A 26,287-nucleotide genomic window follows, 5' to 3' on the forward strand; every position below is an offset into this window, starting at 1 on the left:
GGGCTTTGACTTCCACCCCAACAGAGACCCAGCATCAACACTGCTCTGTGCACGGCAGATGCTCACAGAGACGTTAGACATCAAATCACTCAGGACAGCTAAGTCCAAAGCAGACTGCGAGAAATTACAAAGGGATCTCACTAAACTGGGTGACTTGGCATCAAAATGGCCGATGAAACTCAATGGTGGTAAATGCAAAGTCATCCACATTGGAAAACAGAATCCCAACTATACATACAAACTGATGGGGTCTCAATTAGCTGTTACCGCTCAAGAGAGATCTTGGAGTCGTTGTGGATAGTTCTCTGCAAACATCCACTCAATGTGCAGCGGCAGTGAAAAAAGTCACCAGACTGTGAGCATCCATTAGGAAAGGGAGAGAGAAAAAGACAGAAAATATCCTATTGCATTTATATAAATCCATGGTACGCCCGCACCTTGGACCCTGAGTGCAGTTTTGGTCGCCTCAAATCAAAAAAAGATACATTAGAATTGCGAAAGGTACAGAGAAGGCACGGGTATGGAACGGCTTCCCCCTTACAAGGACCAGGAAACCCCCTTACAAATTAAAGTGGCAGCTTGTCATTTTAACTACACCACAAACACATGCCTCCACTTTATACAATTTGTACTTCAAACTAGAGGGGGTCAGAATTTGTCCTGACGGAACGTTTTCCTCTTGGGAAATGCCGTCTCATCGAAAGGGTGAGAATCGGTTTAAAACTGGGGCAGAGGAAGCGTTTTCGATAGGGTCAATAGGGAATGATTTGATTTTGCATTTCCAGACTGATTTGATTTGATATTATGAAGAGGAGTCAACACTGAAATGAAATATTTGTTTTATGGAAACAGAATACTTCTCATTGACCTGATGTGACATATCCACATCTATCTATGCATCCATGCACGCATCCTCCACCCCTAGATCTAGATAGATGGATACATATATAGATATAGATATTCTTTTTGGGGTGGGATGGATGGGTACATAGATAAAAAGATAGATGAGATGGATGTAAGGGTAGGGCTGAGGGGGTACCCAGAGATGGATGTAGGGATAGGGTATATGGACAGATAGGGCTGAAGATAGTGGAGTGGGGTAGAAGGACAGATGGACAGACAGAGATGGATCTTGGGTTGGGGTAGGTCGATGGATGGACACACAGAGATGGATCTAGGGGTTGGGCAGATGGACAGAAGGACAGACAGAGATGGATCTAGGGTTGGGGTAGGTGGATGGACGGATGGACACACAGAGATGGATCTAGGGGTGGGGTAGGTGGATGGATGAACACACAGAGATGGATCTAGGGATGGGGTAAGTGGATGGAAGGACACTTAAAATTAGTACCTGCTCCCCAGGTGGGGATGAGGAGGACGGTGCAGAGGATGGTGCTCAGGGCTGGCAGCTGCTCCATGGTCCCTGCTCTCTGGGGAGCTCCGCAGCCCAGCTCAGCTCAGCCTCAGCATCCTCCGGAAATGTCACCTCGGGGGGGGCCGGTGGAAAGTTTTGTGGCCTGAGCTTCTGAGATGGCTGCAGCAAGAGGCTGGGGATGAGGGCTGGACGGGGGTAGGGGGGGTGCATTCCTCTGTCCCCTGCTGGGAGGGGAGTGGGGTCTAGTGCTTCGAGCAAGGGGAGATGGGGGGCTGAGAGCCAGGACTCCTGGGTTCAGTCCTCAGTTCATTGTCTCATCTTGGGTCATACTCCTTACCCTCTCTGGGATATTTTGTCATGAGGAATAACATTATTTTACATAAAGGAATTTTTGCTTAATATCTTTTATTTTCACACCCTGAGGTATATTTATTTTTTGCAACACGTATCTCTTTCCATTGGCGTATTCCTTCTAAAAAACCGAACATGCTCCAGACAGTCTTTATCTGCTTTATACAGAAATGTTTTGTACAGAAATGTTTTCCGATGAAGTGAGCTGTAGCTCACAAAAGCTTATGCTCAAATAAATGGGTTAGTCTCTCAGGTGCCACAAGTCCTCCTGTTCTTCTTGTATGAGAAGGGAAACAGGCACACGACCATATTGCTTTCATGGCTAAATGCCAAGATTCCTGTACTATAAACAACAGTGATATCTACATTAAATTGATGTTAATTGGGTTCCAAACGTTTGCCGGAGCTGACAGATATTTAGGTCAGAAGGGACCATTATGATCATCTAGTCTGACCTCCTGCACAACGCAGGCCACAGAATTTCACCCACCCACTCCTGCGAAAAACCTCTCACCTATGTCTGAGCTATTGAAGTCCTCAAATCATGGTTTAAAGACTTCAAGGAGCAGAGAATCCTCCAGCAAGTGACCCGTGCCCCATGCTGCAGAGGAAGGCGAAAAACCTCCAGGGCCTCTTCCAATCTGCCCTGGGGGAAAATTCCTTCCCCACCCCAAATATGGTGATCAGCTGAACCCTGAGCATATGGGCAAGATTCACCAGCCAGATACCACAGAAAATTCTTTCCTGTATGGATCCAGTCGCTCTTTTCTTTAGCTCTTGGCAAGATCACGTGAGACAAATGGGAATCCTGCTGCAACAGCAGATCCAACCCACTATTGTTCTAACCAAGTTTTACCTTGAGTTTGTAAAGAGATTCAATCACGTTATGGACCATGACTTGGATAAATCATTTCTGTTCTACACTGGTACGGCCTCTAACCCAATCCTTGCTGTAGTAAATCAGAACCAATGGTGGGCAGCTCTTGGGATGCACTCAGCGATGTTTGTGTCATCCCTTCCTGCGTCCATTTTGCGTTGGGGGTGTGACGTTAGGAGTGTAATCTATCTCAGTGAAAGGTGACAGGGCCAGAAAGAGTCAATGAACTCCCAGACTGACCTGATCCATGGCCGAACTTTAGAGGCTGGTTCGAAAGATCTGTAAATGAATAGAGCTTTGAAATGCAACGAGGCTGGGCAGTTTAAGGGAACTGCGTTCTTTGGACTTCTGAGTAACCAGGGAGGTCGTACAGAGGCTGTTTTGGGCTGGCTGGGTAAATCTAAATATTGGAATATCCACCAGCTTTTGGGGTTTGTCTTCCCCATTCGGTTTGCAGTTCACCCTGATTGAGTGACCTCAGCTGGCTCCCAAGGGCACCATCGTTATACTGCAGCTGTGGGGAGAGAGTGAGGAGAGGTGGAGCCGGGGGGAGGGCTGGGAGTCAGGACTCCTGGGTTCTAGCCTAAGTTCTGGTTAAGTGTGGTCTAGCAGAAAAAGACTCCCATGCCCCCCTGACTCTAACCCCCTAGTCCCCACTCCCATCGCAGAGCTGGGAGAGAACCCAGGAGTCCAGACCCTTTGTCATCCTTCAATTCAGGTCTGTGCAGAGCCTGGCACGACAGGGGTCCCGATCCTTCTCAGAGGGAAGGGGTCTGGGCAGCACTCAGCACCTTTGGGGAGGGTCCATTTGCTACTGGGACTTTCTGCAGTTTCTGTGGGGGGCTGAAACGTGCCGAGTTGCTCGGGGCTCTGTCTTCACTTTCACACCTGCACATCGTGGTGAGAAACAGGATTTTCAGCCTCTTGCACGGCTGCAGCTTTTGCAAAGGTGGCAGCTGGCGGGGGGCTGGCGGAAGGGGGGGACCAGGGGTGAGTTACAATCAGCTACAGAAGTGTCAGAGTCAGGGCCGTGTGCGACGCACAAATAACTGACCACGGTTTCCGTCCCGTGAGCTGGAGTCGATCTCTCGGTGCTCAGCTTGCAGTGCCAAAAATGCTTCTAGGCCTCACAGGTGCAAAGAAATCTCTCCAACCAGGGGCGGGTGGGACCCATGCCTGAGTCTGCAGAGAGCCTGAGCCGATCGCTCTGAGAGGGGGGAGCTGCCCCGAATGTGTTCCGGGCAGTGATGGGAGTGGGCTGGCTCGGGGGGGGGGTCTCTCCTGCTAGAAATTTACTTTCCACCCAAATTTCCAATATCTCACCTTTTTGTCCCAATTCAGGAGAAAAACAAGTGTTAAAATACAGATAGAAAATCTGTTTTCTGAACATCTGACCTGGGAGCGCTTGAAATTCCACCCAACACCCCTTCCTCATGTAGTCTGAGACGGGGTGAACAGCCTTATTTTCCAGCTTCTGTCACCTCCTCTTCTCTGTTTCAATCTCTCCTCCTACACCAAGTCGGGACCTAGGGTGTTTTCAAAACAAACATTTGCAATGGGGAAAAGTCAGAAACTCACCCCGTTCGTTCTGCTAGAACTTTCCTCTCAGCAAGGTGTGTCGTCCATTGATAAGACAGATATATTTCCGAGTGCAAACGTGTTTGTTTCAATAACGTTGATATTTACGTAAGGAGAAGCAAATATGTTCCATAAATGCAACGACCACTGGGGTGAAGCTTGACAGGTATTATTATATAGAGAACATTATTTTTATCAAGAAAAATCATGAATTCCCATAAACGCAGGGAGCACTGGGGTGGAGCATATTGTGTCAGCTCTTATATATAGATGTAAACACACACACAAAAATGCAAATACACACACACACTTTTTGGTTTCTGCGTCTCCTCCCTCTGCTGCTGGACAGGACGGGACAGTGTCCTGCTGCACCCTCAGCTCCCCATTCGGCTGTCAGACAGATGGACGGCTCAGCAAGCTTCTCTCTGCTTTTCTCTCCTTCTCCTCACCGTCCACTCGCTCTCCACCTCCCCCTTGGCTCTCTGCTGACACACCGACTTTTATACCGACCTGTCAGGCACAGGCGCCGTTCCGTGTGTGCTCTGGGGCTGTAGCACCCACGGGGGAAAATTAGTGGGTGCTCTGCACACACCAGCAAGCAAGCTCCCCTCCCAATTCACCTCACGTCATTGAACCTCCGCCTCATCCCGTGAGCGCGCCGTGTCCCTGCTGCTCTGCCCACCTCCCGGCGCTTGCTGCGGCAAAACAGCTGTTTGGTGGCGGAACAAGCTCCGGGAGGGAGGGGGGAGGAGCGGGGACTCGGCGCGCTCACGGGATGAGGCGGCACGGGGCGGGGATTTGGGGTAGGGGGTTGGAATGGGGGCAGGGAGGGGGCGGAGTTGGGGCGGGGCCTTTGGGAAAGGGGTTGGAATGGGGGCGGGGCAAGGGCGGAGTCGGGGCGGGGCCAGGGGCAGACGGGGGTCGAGCGCCCGCCAGCCGCGGTTGGCGCCTCTGCTGCCCAACTGCCCCCGTCCCAGACGGGCCGTTCTGTTTTTAGCCCGCAGCCGTTGTTTCCCTCAGCGTTCGGATCGGCTGACCTTTGCCCCCTTCGCTTTTCCCGCCAATTCTGCCTGTTAGCGCTGTGGGGTCTGCCGCTCCGCGCGTGGGCCTGACTCTTCCTCATTTACAATGAAAGCCAGGGATACGCCATGGAGCCGGGGGATTTCTCTGGCATCAGCATCGTCCACGCAGGTGTTCGACCTGCAAGTTATTGCACCTTGTTTCTCATGTTTAGGCACAAAGGGAAGCAGCTCAGGGGGTAGCATAAGGAAATCTCAAAATTCAGGGTCAAGAGTTCATCAGTTTCTGGTGCGTTACTCAAGTGAGTTTGCTCTCCATATTTTTCAAAGGGGACGTGTGTTTGTTTCATAACTAGAGAGGAACTGACTGAGTTGCGAACACTTCAGCTGTGTCCATAACAACCTGATGTCCCAGGAGAGGAGACGTGGAGGGGAGGCCAGGAGGCCACAACGAGGGCGAAAGTGACGCGGAAGCGGTGTCACGCCACCTGCCACAATGGGGCGTTTGCCCACAGCCTTGGTGCAAAGCCCGACTGGGTCCGGGGGGGAAACAGGAGGCCTCGAGGGAAAGTTTCGGGGTGTGTTTGGTTCTGCAGCGGTTACATGGCTCCAAGGAGAGCAGGTGGTGAGGGAGGGGGACAGAAGACCGTCCAAGAAGTGGGCCCAAGGCAGGGTGGGAGTGGACCGGATGTGGCGTCAGGACTATAGCCATAGACGACGTGCCCACCGTTGGGTGTCACGCTCTCGATGATCCGGGTGGGAAAGACGAGGGGGAGGGTTCCGGGGTGTGGTGGGTCCCGCAGGATTTAAAGTGGGGGGGCGGCTGAAACTGGGGTTAACGCTTCAAAGGGAGGGGGAGACAGTGGAAGTGGATCTCAGTGAGGGCGGAAAGAAACCCCCGGAAGTGGCATCAACCCCTCTAACCTCAACGAAGGACTTGCCCATAGTTCCTCATGGGGTCCGGGTGGGAAACAGGAGCCGCGTTGGAAGGTTCCGGGATGTATTTGGGGCGGGATATCAGAAAGGGAGTGAGTCCCCTTCCCCAGGTCAGGGACGATGGGGAGGTGATAGGTGGGGAGGGGAGAAAAGTGGGGGAGGGACAAAAGTCCCACAAAAATGGTAAATACCCAAAGGGGAAAAAATCAGAGACAAATTTCCCCCCTGGTCTTTCAATTACTTCTCGACATTGCTGGTTGATTTTCCCCAGTGATTTGTATTAAATTCCTTCTTTTTATCTCTTTTTTCCTTCTTCCCCCACTCATCATTTTAAAAAACAACATTTGCAGGGGGGCAAAATTCCAATTTACAGGGGAGAAAAGATTTTCATGAAAAAAAATATTGTTTTGGCGGGGGGAAGGAAGTGTCCCAATTTTCAGGGATAAAATGACACATTTTCACTGGGGGGGGGGGGGGGGAGAGGCATGATATTCCAGAACAAAATATCAAATTTTCAGGAAAGTATCATTTTTTTTCATAGGGAAAAAAGTTGATTTTCTGAAAAGCAAATTTTCGGAAATGATTGTAAGATTTTGGACCATGACAAGGAGACTAAAGAGAAGAGGGAAGTGAGGGAGAAAAGCAAAAGCTTTTACCCAAACACATTTTTTCAAAAAACTCTGAAAACAGACAATTTTTCACACCAATTTGGTTTAATTTTAAACCAAAAAAAATCACTTTCTTTGAGCAATTCCAGCTGGCTGGAGCACTCACGCTCGTTGCTCAGACCAGTTCCACCGCCCACACGATGCTGAGCTGGGCGAGCGTTTCTCTTCGTGCTCAGTTAGGAAGAGGGACCAGACGCTGCGTTAATTACCCCCAGCTGGTCACGCTCCACAGGGAGGCGTTGCAATCACTCCAGAGAGGACAGGGAAATAACACACAGGGACGTGATATAGTTATATCCAGGAGGCCCCGGAGAAGGCATTTCCTGAGGGTCAGACCATGCCCTAGTCGATTATTCCCTGCCGTAGAGAGGGCTAGTTGGGTTTTGTTGGGGTTCACATGGACTTTCACGCCCATAATTTTCTTCTGCTCTCCCTCAAACCCTGTGTGGGTCTCCTCCTGTGGGGAATTCCCTCCTGGCGGCGTGGCTGTGAGTGTGAGGGACTCAGGTGGTGCTGGGTGCGGAGGGACTCAGCGCCGCTGGGCGTGGTTGGAGGTGTGTTCCCTGCGTCCTGGAGTCTGGATTTTAATCTCTGCGTAGTGCACGCTCTCGCTTTCCTCGGCCCCCCGGCTGCCGTGGCCCTGTGTTGGAGAGACACACTGTGAGGACGCCTTCACCCCAGATGTGGTCTCTTAATTCAGGCCAATTTAGGCAGCTCCCAGGGAACAAATCCCACAGTGTTACCCCAGATTGGAGGGGCTGGGAGCCCGGGCTTCTGGGCTCTATCCCTGGCTCTGGGAGAGGACTGGAGATTAGGGGGTTAGAGCAGGGGGGATGGGAGCAAGGACTCCTGGGTTCTCTCCCCTCACTGTATTGTACCAGTCCTTTTTGGCACCCGGAGGCCAGACCCAAGCACTCTATGGAACAGGGCCCAGCCTGCATTGTCTCACCTTCGGCTGCCGCTGGCGGGGTTGCAAGGGGGGCGGCGCTGCGGAAGAAGGGAGAAGAAAGGAACGTTAAAATGGAGGAGTGTGAGAGAGAGACTGGGGTGAAGAGGGAAGCTGCAGAGATCTAGGGATGGGAGGAGAAGGAAGGATGTGGGGGGGTTAGATATATGGACAGACAGCCCAGCATGGACCCAGAGGACAGACGGCCGCTAGGGTGCGTTCACTAGCAGAGGCCCTGGCCCATGGGGACAGGAGTTTAGCGGGGGGAAGGCTCCGGTTTGGTACCTCGGTGTCTCTTCAGGAGGAGGGTGGCCACCAGGCCAAGGATGAGAAGGAGCCCCAAGGCGATGGCGACCTGGTACAGGAGATCCCGGGCGCAGCACCCTACGGGGGCAGGTTCTTTACCTGGGCGATGGAGAGGAGCGTTAGGGGATTCTCAGCCCCTTGAGCCAGCCAGTCCTCTGCCCTGGTGCCGCAGAGGGGGAAGGCTCCATGCCCCCATTCCCCACCTCACCTGTGTCACTCTGGTTTCTCCCCGTCACCTGCAGCTCGGTGCCCGCTCCTGTCCCGCGCTCTCCCTGGTGGATGCTGATCTGACACTGATAGAGACCAGAGTCCCTCTTCTCCAACTCCGACAGGGTGAGCGTGGCCTCCCCTTTCCGGAGCAGATCCCGGAAGGACACATTGAGCCGTCCGCTGTAGAAGGGATGGTCAGATTCCAGCACAACCCCGGGTGCTCTAGTCCACGTCGCTTTGACCACGCTGCCCTGTCTGTTCTCGAAGGAGCAGCTGAGGTTCACGGTCTCGCCGGGGGACGCTCGGAGGACAGCGGGGCTCTGAAGCACTGTGAGACCTTCGTGAACCAGGGCAATAAACATTACAGCAGCAAAGGAAAACAACAACAACTGATATCAAGACAGACCCCAGCTGCCCAAAACCTTAGCAGCACGGAGATAAGAAGCAAAGGGGAAAGAATTGTGCGTTCCTGTCCACCTTGCCATTGCTCACAACACTCTCGATAACACACTGCACAGGGCTTTCACTTCCACCCCAACAGAGACCCAGCATCAACACTGCTCTGTGCACGGCAGATGCTCACAGAGACGTTAGACGTCAAATCACTCAGGACAGCTAAGTCCAAAGCAGACTGCGAGGAATTACAAAGGGATCTCACTAGACTGGGTGACTGGGCAACAAAATGGCCGATGAAACTCAAGGGTGGTAAATGCAAAGTCATGCACATTGGAAAACAGAATCCCAACTCTACATAGAAACTGATGGGGTCTAAATTAGCTGTTACCACTCAAGAGAGATCTTGGAGTCGTTGTGGATAGTTCTCTGCAAACATCCACTCACTGTGCAGCGGCAGTGAAAAAAGTCACCAGACTGTGAGCATCCATTAGGAAGGGGAGAGATAAAAAGACAGAAAATATCCTATTGCCTCTATATAAATCCATGTTTCGCCCGCACCTTGGACCCTGGGTGCAGTTTTGGTCGCCTCAAATCAAGTAAAGATACATTAGAATTGCAAATGGTACAGAGAAGGGCAACCAAAACAATGAGGGGTATGGAACGGCTTCCCCCTTACAAGGACCAGGAAACCCCCTTACAAATTAAAATGGCAGCTTGTCGTTTTAACCCTTTTAAATACACCACAAACACATGCCTCCACTTTATACAATTTGTGCTACAAACTAGAGGGGGTCAGAATTTGTCCTGACGGAACGTTTTCCTCTTGGGAAATGCCGTCTAATCGACAGGGTGACAATTGGTTTAAAAGTGGGGGAGAGAAAGCGTGTTTGATAGGGTCAATAGGGAATGATTTGATTTTCCATTTCCAGACTGGTTTGATTTGATATTATTAAGAAGAGTCAACACTGAAATGAAATATTTGTTTTATGGAAACAGAATACTTTTCATTGACCTGATGTGACATATCCATATCTATCTCTGCATCCATGCACGCATCCTCCACCCCTAGAGCTATGTTGATGGATACATAGATAGATAGATAGATCGATATTCTTTTTGGGGTGGGATGGATGGGTACATAGATAAACAGATAGATGAGAAAATGGGGTAGGGCTGAATGAGTAGAAAGAGATGGATCTAGGGATGGGGTAGGTCGATGGATGGACAGACAGAGATGGATCTAGGGATAGGGTATATGGACAGATAGGGCTGAATATAGTGGAGTGGGTTAGAATGACAGATGGACTGACAGAGATGGATCTAGGGATGGGGTAGGGGGATGGATGGACACACAGAGATGGATATAGGGGTGGGGTACGTGGATGGATGGACAGACAGAGATGGATCTAGGGGTGGGGTAGGTGGATGGATGGACAGACAGAGATGGATCTGGGGTGGGGTAGATGGATGGATGGACAGACAGAGATGGATCTAGGGACAGGGTATATGGACAGATAGGGCTGAATATAGTGGAGTGGGGTAGAAGGACAGATGGACAGACAGAGATGGATCTAGGGGTGGGGCAGATGGACACACGGACAGACAGAGATGGATCTAGGGATAGGGTAAGTGGATGGACGGACAGACAGAGATGGACCTAGGGGTGAGGTGGTTGGATGGATGGACACACAGAGAAGGATCTAGGGATGGGGCAGATGGACAGACGGACAGACAGAGATGGATCTAGGGATGGGGTAGAAGGACAGACGGACACACAGAGATGGATCTAGGAGTGGGGTAGGTGGATGGATGGACACACAGAGATGGATCTAGGGGTGGGGTAGGTGGATGGATGGACAGACAGAGATGGATCTAGGGGTAGCGTATATGGACAGATAGGGCTGAATATAGTGGATTGGGGTAGAAGGACAGATGGCCAGACAGAGATGGATCTAGGGGTGGGGCAGATGGAGAGACGGACAGACAGAGATGGATCTAGGGATGGGGTAGGTGGATGGATGGACACACAGAGATGGATCAAGGAGTGGGGTAGGTGGATGGATGGACAGACAGAGATGGATCTAGGGATAGGGTATATGGACAGATAGGGCTGAATATAGTGGAGTGGGGTAGAAGGACAGATGGCCAGACAGAGATGGATCTAGGGGTGGGGCAGATGGAGAGACGGACAGACAGAGATGGATCTAGGGATGGGGTAGGTGGATGAATGGACACACAGAGATGGATCTAGGGGTGGGGTATGTGGATGTCCCCCTGGAAACCCTAGACAATAGAAATGCGGGGTTAGGAGATTCCTGGACCAACGCCCCATAGAGGGGACAGCCCCGTAACCCATTACCACCTCCTGAGCCAGCCAGTCCCCCACCCTAGCGCTGGATCGGAGCTGGCACCCAATAGAGGGGGAAGGCCCCGTGCCCCCATTCCCCACATCACCTGTGTCAGTCTGGTTTCTCTCCATCACCTGCAGCTCGGTGCCCGCTCCTGTCCAGCTCTCTCCCTGGCGGATGCTGACATGGCAGTGATAGTGACCAGAGTCCCGCTTCTCCAGCTCCGACAGGGTCAGCGTGACCTCCCCTTTCCGGAGCAGATCCCAGAAGGACACATTGAGCCGTCCGCTGTAGAAGGGATGGTGAGAATCCAGCACGACTCCGGGTGCTCTAGTCCACTTCACATTGGCCACGCTGCCCTGTCTGTTCGTGAAGGAGCAGCCGAGTGTCGCGGTCTCGCCCACGTGCGCTCGGACAATGGGGCTCTGAAGCACTCTGAGACCTTCGTGAACCAGGGCAATAAACATTACAGCAGCAAAGGAAAACGACAATGAGTGGTATCAAGACACGCCCCAGCCGCCCGAAACCTTAGCAGCACGGAGATAAGAAGCAAAGGGAAAGAATTGTGCGTTCCTGTCCACCTTGCTATTGCTCACAACACTCTCGATAACACACTGCACAGGGCTTTCACTTCCACCCCAGCAGAGACCCAACATCAACACTGCTATGTCCAAAGCAGACTGCGAGGAATTACAAAGGGATCTCACTAAACTCAGTGACTGGGCAACAAAATGGCCGATGAAACTCAATGGTGGTAAATGCAAAGTCATGCACATTGGAAAACAGAATCCCAACTGTACATACAAACTGATGGGGTCTCAATTAGCTGTTACCACTCAAGAGAGATCTTGGAGTCGTTGTGGATAGTTCTCTGCAAACATCCACTCACTGTGCAGCAGCAGTGAAAAAAGTCACCAGACTGTGAGCATCCATTCGGAAGGGGAGAGATAAAAAGACAGAAAATATCCTATTGCCTTTATATAAATCCACGGTACGCCCGCACCTTGGACCCTGGGTGCAGTTTTGGTCGCCTCAAATCAAAAAAAGATACATTAGAATTGCAAAAGGTACAGAGAAGGCACGGTTATGGAACGGCTTCCCCCTTACAAGGACCAGGAAACCCCCTTACAAATTAAACTGGCAGCTTGTCATTTCAACTACACCACAAACACATGCCTCCACTTTATACAATTTCTGCTTCAAACTAGAGGGGGTCAGAATTAGTCCTGACGGAACGTTTTCCTCTTGGGAAATGCCGTCTAATCGAAAGGGTGACAGTTGGTTTAAAACTGGGGGAGAGAAAGCGTTTTTGGTAGGGTCAATAGGGAATGATTTAATTTTGCATTTCCAGACTGATTTGATTTTATATTATGAAGAGGAGTCAATACTGAAATGAAATATTTGTTTTATGGAAACAGAATACTTCTCATTGACCTGATGTGACATATCCATATCTATCTATGCATCCATGCACGCATCCTCCACCCCTAGATCTAGATAGATAGATACATAGATAGATATAGATATTCTTTTTGGGGTGGGATGGATGGGTACATAGATTAAAAAAATAGATGAGATGGATGTAAGGGTAGGGCTGAGTGGGTAGACAGAGATGGATCTAGGGATAGGGTATATGGACAGATAGGGCTGAATCTAGTGGAGTGGGGTAGAAGGACAGATGGACAGACAGAGATGGATCTAGGGGTTGGGCAGATGGACAGAAGGACAGACAGAGGTGGACCTAGGGTTGGGGTAAGTGGATGGATGGACACATAAAATTAGTACCTGCTCCCCAGGTGGGGATGAGGAGGACGGTGCAGAGGACGGTGCTCAGGGCTGGCAGCTGCTCCATGGTCCCTGCTCTCTGGGGAGCTCCGCAGCCCAGCTCAGCTCAGCCTCAGCATCCTCCGGAAATGTCACCTCGGGGGAGGCCGGTGGAAAGTTTTGTTGCCTGAGCTTCTGAGATGGCTGCAGCAAGAGGCTGGGGACGAGGGCTGAATGCGGGGAGGGGGGGTGCATTCCTCTGCCCCCTGCTGGGAGGGGAGTGGGGTCTAGTGGTTAGAGCAAGGGGAGATGCGGGGCTGAGAGCCAGGACTCCTGGGTTCAGTCCTCAGTTCATTCTCTCATCTTGGGTCATGCTCCTTACCCTCTCTGGGATATTTTGTCATGAGGAATAACATTATTTTACAGAAAGGAATTTTTGCTTAATATCTTTTATTTTCACACCCTGAGGTATATTTTTTTTTGCAACACGTATCTCTTTCCATCGGCGTATTCCTTCTAAAAAACCAAACATGCTCCGGACAGTCTGCGTTATACGGAAATGTTTTGTACAGAAATGTTTTCCGATGAAGTGAGCTGTAGCTCACGAAAGCTTATGCTCAAATAAATGGGTTAGTCTCTCAGGTGCCACAAGTCCTCCTGTTCTTTTTGTATGAGGAGGGAAACAGGCACACGACCATATTGCTTTCATGGCTAAATGCCAAGATTCCTGTACTATAAACAACAGTGATAGCTACATTAAGTTGATGTTAATTGGGTTCCAAACGTTTGCCGGAGCTTGTATGGATCCAGTCGCTCTTTTCTTTAGCTCTTGGCAAGATCACGTGAGACATACGGGAATCCTGCTGCAACAGCAGATCCAATCCACTATTGGTCTAACCAAGTTTTACCTTGAGTTTATAAACAGATTGAATCATGTTATTGAACGTGACTTGGATAAACCATTTCTGTTCTACACTGGTACAGCCTCTAACCCAATCCTTGCTGTAGTAAGACAGAACCAAGGGTGGGGAGCTCTTGGGATGCACTCAACGATGTTTGTGTCATCCCTTCCTGCATCGATTTTGCGTTGGGGGTGTGACGTTAGGAGTGTCATATATCTCAGTGAAAGGTGACAGGGCCAGAAAGAGTCAATGAACTCCCAGACTGACCTGATCCATGGCCGAACTTTAGAGGCTGGTTCGAAAAATCTGTAAATGAATAGAGCTTTGAAAGCAACCAGGCCGGGCAGTTTAAGGGAACTGCGTTCTTTGGACTTCTGAGTAACCAGGGAGGTCGTACAGAGGCTGTTTTGGGCGGGCTGGGTAAATCTAAGTATTGGAATATCCACCAGCTTTTGGGGTTTGTCTTCCCCTTTCGGTTTGCAGTTCACCCTGATTGAGTGACCTCAGCTGGCTCCCACGGGCACCATCGTCACACTGCAGCTGTGGGGAGAGAGTGAGGAGAGGTGGAGCCGGGGGGAGGGCTGGGAGCCAGGACTCCTGGGTTCTATCCTAAGTTCTGGTTATGTGTGGTCTAGCAGAAAAAGACTCCCATGCCCCCCTGACTCTAACCCACTAGTCCCCACTCCCATCGCAGAGCTGGGAGAGAACCCAGGAGTCCAGACCCTTTGTCGTCCTTCAGTTCAGGTCTGTGCAGAGCCTGGCACGACAGGGGTCCCGATCCTTCTCAGAGGGGAGGGGGTCTGGGCAGCACTCAGCACCATGAGGGAGGGTCCATTGGCTACTGGTACTTTCTGCAGTTTCTGTGGTGGGCTGAAACGTGCCGAGTTGCTCGGGGCTCTGTCTTCACTTTCACCCCTGCGCATCGTGGTGAGAAACAGGAAATTCAGCCTCTTGCACGGCTGCAGCTTCTGCAAAGGTGGCAGCTGGGGGGAAGCTGGGGGAAGGGGGGACCAGGGGTGAGTTACAATCAGCTACAGAAGTGTCGGAGTCAGGGCCGTGTGCGACACACAAATAACTGACCACGGTTTCCGTCCCGTCAGCTGGAGTCGATCTCTAGGCGCTCAGCTTGCAGTGCCAAAAATTCTTCCAGCCCTCACAGGTGCAAAGAAATCTCTCTAGCCAGGGGCGGAGAGGGGGGAGCTGGCCCGAATGTGATCCAGGCAGTGATGGGAGTGGGCTGGCTCGGGGGGGGGTCTATCCTGCTAGAATTTTACTTTCCACCCAAATTTCCAATATCTCATCTTTTTGTCTCAATTCTGGAGAAAAACATGTGTTAAAATATAGATGGAAAATCTGATTTCTGAACATCTGACCTGGGAGTGCTTGAAATTCCACCCAACACCCCTTCCTCATGTAGTCTGAGACGGGGTGAACAGCCTTATTTTCCAGCCTTCTGTCACCTCCTCTTCTCTGTTTCAATCTCTCCTCCTACATCGAGTCGGGACCTAGGGGGTTTTCAAAACAAACATTTGCAATGGGGAAAAGTCAGAGACTCACCCGTTTCGTTCTGCTAGAACTTTCCTCTCAGCAAGGTGTGTCGTCCATTCACAAGACAGATATATTTCCAAGTGCAAACGTGTTTGTTCAATAACGTTGATATTTACATAAGGAGAAGCAAATATGTTTCATAAATGCAACTACCACTGGGGTGAAGCTTGACAGGTATTATTATATATAGAACATTATTTTTATCAAGAAAAATCATGAATTCCCATAAATGCAGCTAGCACTGGGGTGGAGCATATTGTGTCAGCTCTTATATATAGATGTAAACACACACACATATATACATATACACACATCATTTTCCTTAATTATTTTTTTGAAAAATATCTTCACTAAAGAGAAACATTTTCCCCTGTTAAGGAAATGTTAGCACATGTGACTCCATTTTGGTTTGGGGCCCACCATTGTCTAAAAGCAAACACATCATGCACCAGGAGGAGTGTTCCCTAGATACTGCATTCCTGTGAAAATCCTCCCCCTTGTCTCCAGCCTGCCTTGACTCCCGGTATCTCTTCTTTGTCTGTCCCTAACTCCCTATCTCCTGGCCTTTGATGTGAGGCCTCCCATCCTGGGATAGGTGGTAGATAAGATCCCTATCTCCTGGCCTTTGATGTGATGTGGTGTGATGTGATGTGATGTGATGTGGCCTTTGATGTGATGTGATGTGGTAGATAAGATCCCTATCTCCTGGCCTTTGATGTGAGGCCTCCCATCCAGGGATAGGTGGTAGATAAGAAAAGGGTTTCTTTATTGGCTAAGGTTTCCGATGCACGAGGGCAACATGCTTTGCTAAGAGGTATATAACCTTTGTATAATCTGTATTCGGGGTCCCCTCCTGACTAGCAGGGGGGCACCACGCTCGAGCATAATAAACTTGGTGTTTTTTGGGAACTCTGCAGTTGTGGACTTTGTTCATGTGCCTCAGCCTAGATTCGAACTGTGCGTGTCCTATCAGGTAGAATTCGCAGCAGTTGTGTGCGTGTCCTATCAGGTATAATTTGTAACACCCCCAAAGCATTTTCCTTTTTAAAGTGATGTCGCTTTTGTCAACGAGAACAGTTCACAAAGATATGTTTTCGTTGAAAGCCATTTCTGCATGGAAAGAACATTTTCCAGGAGAGAGTTTTCATTAAAAATGCTTCATTAAAAAACTCTTGTGGTCCAGAAATGTTTGAGTTTATAAAACTGTTTTTAAATAAGCGAAGGGAAAACCTCTGCCCAGATCCCAGCTGGTGTCAAGCGGCCGCGCCTGCACTGAGCCCAGTGGGGCCAGGTACTGAGCGTCTGGAAATCCGTTCCATTGAAGACAGAAGCGCTACGGCCGACGGATCCCAGCAGGGATCTGGCCCCATTGACTTAGATGGAGCTACGGCCAATTGACTCCCTGGCTGATCGTTTCTCCTGCGCTCTCTCTCTCCGCTGTTGTGTTCTCCTTGGGTTTCTGCGTCTCCTCCCTCTGCTGCTGGACAGGACGGGACAGTGTCCTGCTACTCCCTCAGCTCCCCATTCGGCTGTCGGACAGATGGACGGCTCAGCAAGCTTCTCTCTGCTTTTCTCTCCTTCTCCTCACCGTCCACTCGCTCTCCACCTACCCCTTGGCTGTCTGCTGACACACCGACTTTTATACCGCCCTGTCAGGCACAGGCACCGTTCCGTGGGTGCTCTGGGGCTGTAGCACCCATGGGGGAAAATTAGTGGGTGCTCTGCCCACACCAGCAACCAAGCTCCCCTCCCCACCCCACCTCACCTCACGTCACCGAACCTCCGCCTCATCCCCTGAGCGCGTCCCGTCCCTGCTTCTCTGCCCACCTCCCGGCACTTGCTGCCGCAAAACAGCTGTTTCGTGGCGGAACAAGCCCCGGGAGGGAGGGGGGAGGAGCGGGGACTCGGCGCGGTCACGGGAAGAGGCGGGGCAGGGGCGGGGATTTGGGGAAGGGGGTTGGAATGGGGGCAGGGAGGGGGCGGAGTTGGGGCGGGGACTTTGGGAAAGGGGTTGGCATGGGAGCGGGGCAAGGGCGGAGTCGGGGTGGGGCCGGAAGCAGACGGGGGTCGAGCACCCGCCAGCCGCGGTTGGCGCCTCTGCTGCCCAACTGCCCCCGTTCCAGACGGGCCGTTCTGTTTTTAGCCGGCAGCCGTTGTTTCCCTCAGCGTTCGGATCGGCTGACCTTTGCCCCCTTCGCTTTTCCCGCCAATTCTGCCTGTTAGCGCTGTGGGGTCTGCCGCTCCGCGCGTGGGCCTGACTCTTCCTCATTTACAATGGAAGCCAGGGACACACCATGGAGCCGGGGGATTTCTCTGGCATCAGCATCGTCCACGCAGGTGTTCGACCTGCAAGTTATTGCACCTTGTTTCTCACGTTTAGGGAAAAAGGGAAGCAGCTCAGGGGCAGCATAAGGAAATCTCAAAATTCGGGGTCAGGAGTTCATCAGTTTCTGGTGCGTTACTCAAGTGAGTTTGCTCTCCATATTTTTCAAAGGGGACGTGTGTTTGTTTCATAACTAGAGAGGAACTGACTGAGTTGTGAACACTTCACCTGTGTCTGTAACAACCTGATGTCCCAGGAGAGGAGACGTGGAGGGGAGGCCAGGAGGCCACAACGAGGGCGGAAGTGACGCGGAAGCCACGATGGGGCGTTTGCCCACAGCCTTGGTGCAAAGCCCGACAGGGTCCGGGTGGGAAACAGGAGGCCTCGAGGGAAAGTTTCGGGGTGTGTTTGGTTCTGCAGCGGTTAAATGGCTCCAAGGAGAGCAGGTGGTGGGGGAGGGGGACAGAAAACCATCCAAGGAGTAGGCCCAAGGCAGGGCGGGAGTGGACCGGATGTGGCGTCAGGACTATAGCCATAGACGACTTGCCCACCGTTGGGTGCCACGCTCTCGATGATCCGGGTGGGAAAGACGAGGGGGAGGGTTCCGGGGTGTGGTGGGTCCTGCAGGATTTAAACGTGAAGCGGGTTAACGCTTCAAAGGGAGGGGGAGACAGTGGAAGTGGATCTCAGTGAGGGCAGAGAGAAACCGGAAGTGGCATCAACCCCTCTAACCTCAACGAAGGACTTGCCCATAGTTCCTCATGGGGTCCGGGTGGGAAACAGGAGCCGCGTTGGAAGGTTCCGGGATGTATTTGGGGCGGAGTATCAGAAAGGGAGTGAGTCCCCTTCCCCAGGTCAGGGACGATGGGGAGGTGATAGGTGGGGAGGGGAAAAAGTGGGGGAGGGACAAAAATCCCAAAATAATGGTAAATACCTAAAGGGGAAAAAATCAGAGACCAATTTCCCCCCTGGTGTTTCAATTATTTCTCGACATTGCTGGTTGCTTTTCCCCAGTGACTTGTATTAAATTCCTTCTTTTTCTCTCTTTTTTCCTTCTTCCCCCACTCATCATTTAAAACAAATAACATTTGCAGGGGGCAAAATTCCAATTTACAGGGGAGAAAAGATTTTCATGAAAAAAAATATTGTTTTGGGGTGGAGGGAAGTGTCCCCATTTTCAGGGATAAAATGACACATTTTCACGGGGGCGGGAGGGCGGATGATGTTCCAGGACAAAATATCAAATTTTCAGGAAAATGTCATTTTTTTTTCATAGGGAAAAAAGTTGATTTTCTGAAAAGCAAATTTTCGGAAATGATTGTAAGATTTTGGACCATCACAATGAGACTGAAGGGAAGAGGGAAGTGACGGAGAAAAACCAAAAGATTTTAAACAAACACATTTTTTCAAAAAACTCTGAAAACAGACAATTTTTCACATCAATTTGGTTTAATTTTAAACCAAAAAAAATCACTTTCTTTGAGCAATTCCAGCTGGCTGGAGCAGTCACGCTGGTCATTCAGACCAGTTCCACCGCCCACACCATGCTGAGCTGGGCGAGCGTTTCTCTTCGTGCTCAGTTAGGAAGAGGGACCAGACGCTGCGTTAATTACCCCCAGCTGGGCACGCTCCACAGGGAGGCGTTGCAATCACTCCAGAGAGGACAGGGAAATAACACACAGGGACGTGATATAGTTATATCCAGGAGGCCCCGGAGAAGGCATTTCCTGAGGGTAGATCCATGCCCTAGTCGATTATTCCCTGTCGTAGACAGGGCTAGTTGGGTTTTGTTGGGGTTCACAGGGACCTTCACATCCATAATTTTCTTCTGCTCTCCCTCAAACCCTGTGAGGGTCTCCTCCTGTGGGGAATTCCCTCCTGGCAGCGTGGCTCTGAGTGTGAGGGACTCAGGTGGTGCTGGGTGTGGAGGGACTCAGCGCCGCTGGGCGTGGTTTGAGGTGTGTTCCCTGCGTCCTGGAGTCTGGATTTTAATCTCTGCGTAGTGCAGGCTCTCGCTCTCCTCGGCCCCCCGGCTGCCGTGGCCCTGTGTTGGACAGACACACTGTGAGGGCGCCGTCACCCCAGATCTGGTCTCTTAATTCTGGCCAAATTAGGCAGCTCCCAGGGACCAAATCCCACAGTGTTACCCCAGATTGGAGGAGTTGGGAGTCAGGATTCCTGGGTTCTATCCCCAGCTCTGGGAGAGAAGTGGCGTCGAGTTGGGTAGAGCAGGGGGGCTGGGAGCCCGGGCTCCTGGGTTCTATCCCCAGCTCTGGGAGGGGACTGGAGATTACGGGGTTAGAGCAGGGGGGATGGGAGCAAGGACTCCTGGGTTCTCTCCCCTCACTGTATTGTATCAGTCCTTATTGGCACCCGGAGACCAGACCCAAGCCCTGTATGGAACAGGGCCCAGCCTGCATTGTCTTACCTTCGGCTGCCGCTGGTGGGGCTGCGAGGGGGGCGGCGCTGCGGAAGAAGGGAGAAGAAAGGAATGTTAAAACGGAGGAGTGTGAGAGAGAGTCTGGGGTGAAGAGTGAAGCTGCAGAGATCTAGGGACGGGAGGAGAAGGAAGGACGTGGGGAGGTTAGATATATGGACAGACAACCCAGCATGGACCACAACGGACAGACGGCTACTAGGATCTGTTCACTAGCAGAGGCCCTGGCCCATGGGGACAGGAGGTTAGCGGGGGGAAGGCTCCGGTTTGGTACCTCGGCGTCTCTTGAGGAGGAGGGTGGCCGCCAGGCCGAGGATGAGAAGGAGTCCCAGGGCGATGGCGACCTGGTACAGGAGCTCCCGGTCGCCGCACCCTACGGGGGCAGGTTCTTTACCTGGGTGATGGAGAGGAGCTTTAGGGGATTCTCAGCCCCTTGAGCCAGCCAGTCCCCTGCACTGGGGCCGGAGAGGGGGAAGGCTCCGTGCCCCCATTCTCCACCTCACCTGTGTCACTCTGGTTTCTCCCCATCACCTGCAGCTCGGTGCCCGCTCCTGTCCCGCTCTCTCCCTGGCGGATGCTGATGTGGCACTGATAGAGACCAGAGTCCCGCTGCTCCAGCTCCGACAGGGTCAGCGTAACCTCCCCTCTCTGGAGCAGATCCAGGTCGGACACATTGAGCCGTCCGCTGTAGAAGGGATGGTGAGATTCCAGCACGACTCCGGGTGCTATGGTCCACGTCGCTTTGAACACACTGCCCTGTCTGTTGTCGAAGGAGCAGCTGAGGTTCACGGTCTCGCCGGGGGACGCTCGAAGGACAGCGGGGCTCTGAAGCACTGTGAGACTTTCGTGAACTAGGGCAATAAACATGATAGCATCAAAGCAAAACGACAACGAGTGGTAACAAGACAAGCCCCAGCTGCCCAAAGCCTTAGCAGCATGGAGAGAAGAAGCTAAGGGGAAACAATTGTGCGTTCCTGTCCACCTTGCCATTGCTCACAACACTCTCCATAACACACTGCACAGGGCTTTCACTTCCACCCCAACAGAGACCCAACATCAACACTGCTATGTCCAAAGCAGACTGCGAGGAATTACAAAGGGATCTCACTAAACTCAGTGACTGGGCGACAAAATGGCTGATGAAACTCAAGGGTGGAAAATGCAAAGTCATGCACATTGGAAAACAGAATCCCAACTGTACATACAAACTGATGGGGTCTCAATTAGCTGTAACCACTCAAGAGAGATCTTGGAGTCGTTGTGGATAGTTCTCTGCAAACATCCACTCACTGTGCAGCGTCAGTGAAAAAAGTCACCAGACTGTGAGCATCCATTAGGAAAGGGAGAGAGAAAAAGACAGAAAATATCCTATTGCCTCTATATAAATCCATGGTACGCCCGCACCTTGGACCCTGCGTGCAGTTTTGGTCACCTCATATCAAGTAAAGATACATTAGAATTGCAAAAGGTACAGAGAAGGGCAACCAAAACAATGAGGGGTACGGAACGGCTTCCCCCTCACAAGGACCAGGAAACCCCCTTACAAATTAAAGTGGCAGCTCGTCATTTTAACCCTTTTAAATACACCACAAACACAGGCCTCCACTTTATAGAATTTGTGCTTCAAACTGGAGGGGTCAGAATTTGTCCTGACGGAACGTTTTCCTCTTGGGAAATGCCGTCTCCTCGACAGGGTGACACTTGATTTAAAACTGGGGCAGAGAAAGCGTTTTGGATAGGGTCAATAGGGAATGATTTGATTTTGCATTTCCAGACTAGTTTGATTTGATATTATGAAGAGGAGTCAATACTAAATGAAATATTTGTTTTATGGAAACAGAATACTTCTCATTGACCTGATGTGACATATCCACATCTATCTATGCATCCATGCACACATCCTGCACCCCTAGATCTATGTTGATGGATGCATAGATAGATAGATAGATATTTTTTTGGGGTGGGATGGATGGGTACATAGATAAACAGACAGATGAAATGTAGGGGTTGGGCTGAATGGGTAGACAGAGATGGATCTAGAGATAAGGTAGGTGGATGGATGGACAGACAGAGATGGATCTAGGGGTGGGGTATGTGGATCGATGGACAGACAGAGATGGATCTAGGGGTGGGGTATATGGACAGATAGGGCTGAATATTGTGCAGTGGGGTAGAAGGACAGACGGACAGACAGAGATGGATCTAGGGATAGGGTAGGTGGATGGATGGACACACAGAGATGGATCTAGGGGTGGGGTATGTGGACGTCCCCCTGGAAACCCTAGACAATAGAAATGAGGGGTTAGGAGATTCCTGGACCAACGCCCCATAGAGGGGACACCCCCGTAACCCATTCCCACCTCCTGAGCCAGCTAGTCCCCCACCCTGGCGCTGGATCGGAGCTGGCACCCAATAGAGGGGGAAGACCCCGTGCCCCCATTCCCCACCTCACCTGTGTCAATCTGGTTTCTCTCCATCACCTGCAGCTCGGTTCCCGCTCCTGTCCTGCTCTCTCCCTGGCGGATGCTGACATGGCAGTGATAGAGACCAGAGTCCCGCTTCTCCAGCTCCGACAGGATCAGCGTGACCTCACCTCTCCGGAACAGATCCCGCAAGGACAGATTGAGCCGTCCGCTGTAGAAGGGATGGTGAGAATCCAGCACGACTCCGGGTGCTCTAGTCCACCTCACATTGGCCACACTGCCCGGTCTGTACTTGAAGGAGCAACCGAGTGTCGCAGTCTCGCCGACATACGCTCGGACAATGGGGCTCTGATGCACTGTGAGACCTTCGTGAACCAGGGCAAAAAACATTATAGCAGCAAAGGAAAACGACAACGAGTGGTATCAAGACACGCCCCAGCCGCCCGAAACCTTAGAAGCACAGAGATAAGAAGCAAAGGGGAAAGAATTGTGCGTTCCTGTCCACCTTGCTATTGCTCACAACACTCTCCATAACACACTGCACGGGGCTTTCACTTCCACCCCAACAGAGACCCAGCATCAACACTGCTATGTCCAAAGCAGACTGCGAGGAATTACAAAGGGATCTCACTAAACTCGGTGACTGGGCAACAAAATGGCCGATGAAACTCATGCACATTGGAAAACAGAATCCCAATTGTAAATACAAACTGATGGTGTCTCAATTAGCTGTTACCACTCAAGAGAGATCTTGGAGCCGCTGTGGATAGTTCTCCGCAAACATCCACTCAATGTGCAGCGGCAGTGAAAAAAGTCACCAGACTGTGAGCATCCATTCGGAAGGGGAGAGAGAAAAAGGCAGAAAATATCCTATTGTGTCTACATAAATCCATGGTAAGCCCGCACCTTGGACCCTGCGTGCGGTTTTGGTCGCCTCAAATCAAGTAAAGATATATTAGAATAGCAAAAGGTACAGAGAAGGGCAACCAAAACAATGAGGGGTACGGAACGGCTTCCCCCTTACAAGGACCAGGAAACCCCCTTACAAATTAAAGTGGCAGCTCGTCATTTTAACCCTCTTAAATACACCACAAACACAGGCCTCCACTTTATAGAATTTGTGCTTCAAACTGGAGGGGTCAGAATTTGTCCTGACGGAACATTTTCCTCTTGGGAAATGCTGTCTCGTCGACAGGGTGACAATTGGTTTAAAACTGGGGCAGAGAAACCGTTTTTGACAGACTCAAAAGGGAATGATTTGACTTTGAATTTCCAGACTGATTTGATTTAATATTATGAAGAGGAGTCAATACTGAAATGAAATATTTGTTTTATGGAAACAGAATACTTCTCATTGACCTGATGTGACAAATCCATATCTATCTATGCATCCATGCACGCATCCTCCACCCCTAGATCTAGATAGATAGATACATAGATAGATATAGATATTCTTTTTGGGGTGGGATGGATGGGTACATAGATAAAAAAATAGATGAGATGGATGTAAGGGTAGGGCTGAGTGGGTACACAGAGATGGATCTAGGGGTTGGACAGATGGACAGAAGGACAGACAGAGATGGATCTAGGGGTGGGGTAGGTTGATGGATGGACACACAGAGATGGATCTAGGGGTGGGGTAGGTGGATGGATGGACACACAGAGATGGATCTAGGGATGGGGTAAGTGGATGGATGGATACATAAAATTAGTACCTGCTCCCCAGGTGGGGATGAGGAGGACGGTGCAGAGGACGGTGCTCAGGGCTGGCAGCTGCTCCATGGTCCCTGCTCTCTGGGGAGCTCCGCAGCCCAGCTCAGCTCAGTCTCAGCATCCTGCGGAAATGTCACCTCGGGGGGGGGCCGGCGGAAAGTTTTGTGGCCTGAGCTTCTGAGATGGCTGCAGCAAGAGGCTGGGGACGAGGGCTGAATGCGGGGGGGGGGGTGCATTCCTCTGGCCCCTGCTGGGAGGGGAGTGGGGTCTAGTGGTTAGAGCACAGGGAGATGGGGGGCTGGGAGCTCCGGACAGTCTTTATCTGCGTTATACAGAAATGTTTTGTACAGAAATGTTTTCCGATGAAGTGAGCTGTAGCTCACGAAAGCTTATGCTCAAATAAATGGGTTAGTCTCTCAGGTGCCACGAGTCCTCCTGTTCTTCTTGTATGAGAAGAGAAACAGGCACACGACCATATTGCTTTCATGGCTAAATGCCAAGATTCCTGTACTATAAACAACAGTGATATCTACATTAAGTTGATGTTAATTGGGTTCCAAACGTTTGCCGGAGCTTGTATGGATCCAGTCGCTCTTTTCTTTAGCTCTTGGCAAGATCACGTGAGACATACGGGAATCCTGCTGCAACAGCAGATCCAATCCACTATTGGTCTAACCAAGTTTGACCTTGAGTTTATAAAGGGATTCAATCACTTTATTGAACGTGACTTGGATAAACCGTTTCTGTTCTACACTGGTACGGCCTCTAACCCAATACTAGCTGTAGTAAAACAGAACCAAGGATAAGGAGCTCTTGGGATGCACTCAGCAATGTTTGTGTCACCCCTTCCTGCATTGATTTTGCGTTGGGGGTGTGACGTTATGAGTGTAATCTATCTCAGTGAAAGGTGACAGGGCCAGAAAGAGTCAATGAACTCCCAGACTGACCTGATCCGTGGCCGAACTTTAGAGACTGGTTAGAAAGATCTGTAAATGAATAGAGCTTTGAAAGCAACAAGTCCGGGCAGTTTAAGGGAACTGCGTTCTTTGGACTTCTGAGGAACCAGGGAGGTCGTACAGAGGCTGTTTGGGGCTGGCTGGGTAAATCTCAGTGTTGGAATATCCACCAGCTGTTGGGGTTTGTCTTCCTCGTTCTGTCTGCAGTTCACCCTGATTGAGTGACCTCAGCTGGCTCCCACGGGCACCATCCTCACACTGCAGCTGTGGGGAGAGAGTGAGGAGAGGTGGAGCCGGGGGGAGGGCTGGGAGTCAGGACTCCTGGGTTCTATCCTAAGTTCTGGTTCAGTGTGGTCTAGCAGAAAAAGACTCCCATGCCCCCCTGACTCTAACCCCCTAGTCCCCACTCCCATCGCAGAGCTGGGAGAGAACCCAGGAGTCCAGACCCTTTGTCATCCTTCAGTTCAGGTCTGTGCAGAGCCTGGCACGACAGGGGTCCCGATCCTTCCCAGAGGGGAGGGGTCTGGGCAGCACTCAGCACCATGAGGGAGGGTCCATTTGCGACTGGGACTTTCTGCAGTTTCTGTGGGGGGCTGAAACGTGCCGAGTTGCTCGGGGCTCTGTCTTCACTTTCACCCCTGCGCATCGTGGTGAGAAACAGGAAATTCAGCCTCTTGCACGGCTGCAGCTTCTGCAAAGGTGGTAGCTGGGAGGGTAGGGGGGACCAGGGGTGAGTTACAATCAGCTACAGAAATGTCGGAGTCAGGGCCGTGTGCGACGCACAAATAACTGACCACGGTTTCCGTCCCGTGAGCTGGAGTCGATCTCTCGGTGCTCAGCTTGCAGTGCCAAAAATGCTTCTAGCCCTCACAGGTGCAAAGAAATCTCTCTAGCCAGGGGCGGAGAGGGGAGAGCTGACCCGAATGTGATCCAGGCAGTGATGGGAGTGGGCTGGCTCAGGGGGGGTCTCTCCTGCTAGAATTTTACTTTCCACCCAAATTTCCAATATCTCTTCTTTGTGTCCCAATTCAGGAGAAAAACAAGCATTAAAATATAGATGGAAAATCTGATTTCTGAACATCTGACCTGGGAGTGCTTGAAATTCCACCCAACACCCCTTCCTCATGTAGTCTGAGACGGGGTGAACAGCCTTATTTTCCAGCCTTCTGTCACCTCCTCTCCTCTGTTTCAATCTCTCCTCCTACATCGAG

The 26,287-nt window shown here is 51.1% G+C and overlaps 2 protein-coding genes across 6 annotated transcripts in view; both read right to left on the reverse strand.

Moving 5' to 3' along the window:
• LOC119567566 (tyrosine-protein phosphatase non-receptor type substrate 1-like) overlaps positions 1-26,287 on the reverse strand; it is a 106,721-nt gene that overhangs the window by 13,241 nt on the left and 67,193 nt on the right. For 3 of the 4 annotated variants that reach the window (XM_043527898.1, XM_043527896.1, XM_043527895.1), the window contains exon 3: positions 8,265-8,603. In XM_043527898.1, coding sequence (XP_043383833.1) covers positions 8,265-8,603 — 339 coding nt within the window. Of the gene's footprint in view, positions 1-8,264; positions 8,604-11,116; positions 11,453-26,287 lie in introns of all 4 variants that reach the window. The other variant, XM_043527897.1, reaches the window with a different exon arrangement.
• Positions 18,978-22,395, reverse strand: LOC119563573. Of its 2 annotated transcripts, XM_037914053.2 has the most exons (4): positions 20,488-22,392; positions 20,259-20,378; positions 19,976-20,013; positions 18,978-19,591 (listed from the first exon to the last, which is right to left on the reverse strand). In XM_037914053.2, the coding sequence occupies exons 1-4, from the start codon at positions 20,972-20,974 to the stop codon at positions 19,481-19,483; spliced, it is 756 nt and encodes a 251-aa protein (XP_037769981.2). In that variant the 5' UTR covers positions 20,975-22,392; the 3' UTR covers positions 18,978-19,480. The 2 variants fall into 2 exon arrangements, with proteins under 2 accessions (XP_037769981.2, XP_043383858.1); XM_043527923.1 differs by lacking the exon at positions 20,259-20,378 and having other exon boundaries at positions 20,488-22,395.

This window comes from Chelonia mydas, chromosome 14, assembly GCF_015237465.2.
Source record: "Chelonia mydas isolate rCheMyd1 chromosome 14, rCheMyd1.pri.v2, whole genome shotgun sequence".
In the NCBI taxonomy this organism is placed as follows: Eukaryota; Metazoa; Chordata; order Testudines; family Cheloniidae; genus Chelonia; species Chelonia mydas.

Bases quoted from the DNA above. Each gene is read 5' to 3' on its own strand.
- LOC119563573 (XM_037914053.2), bottom strand. From the start codon at position 20,974: ATGGCAAGGTGGACAGGAACGCACAATTGTTTCCCCTTAGCTTCTTCT. The intron at 20,014-20,258 runs GTACCAAACCGG...CTTCTTCCGCAG, and splicing joins CCTCCTCAAGAGACGCCGAG to CGCCGCCCCCCTCGCAGCCC. The intron at 19,592-19,975 runs GTAAGACAATGC...TGTCCAACACAG, and splicing joins CCCACCAGCGGCAGCCGAAG to GGCCACGGCAGCCGGGGGGC.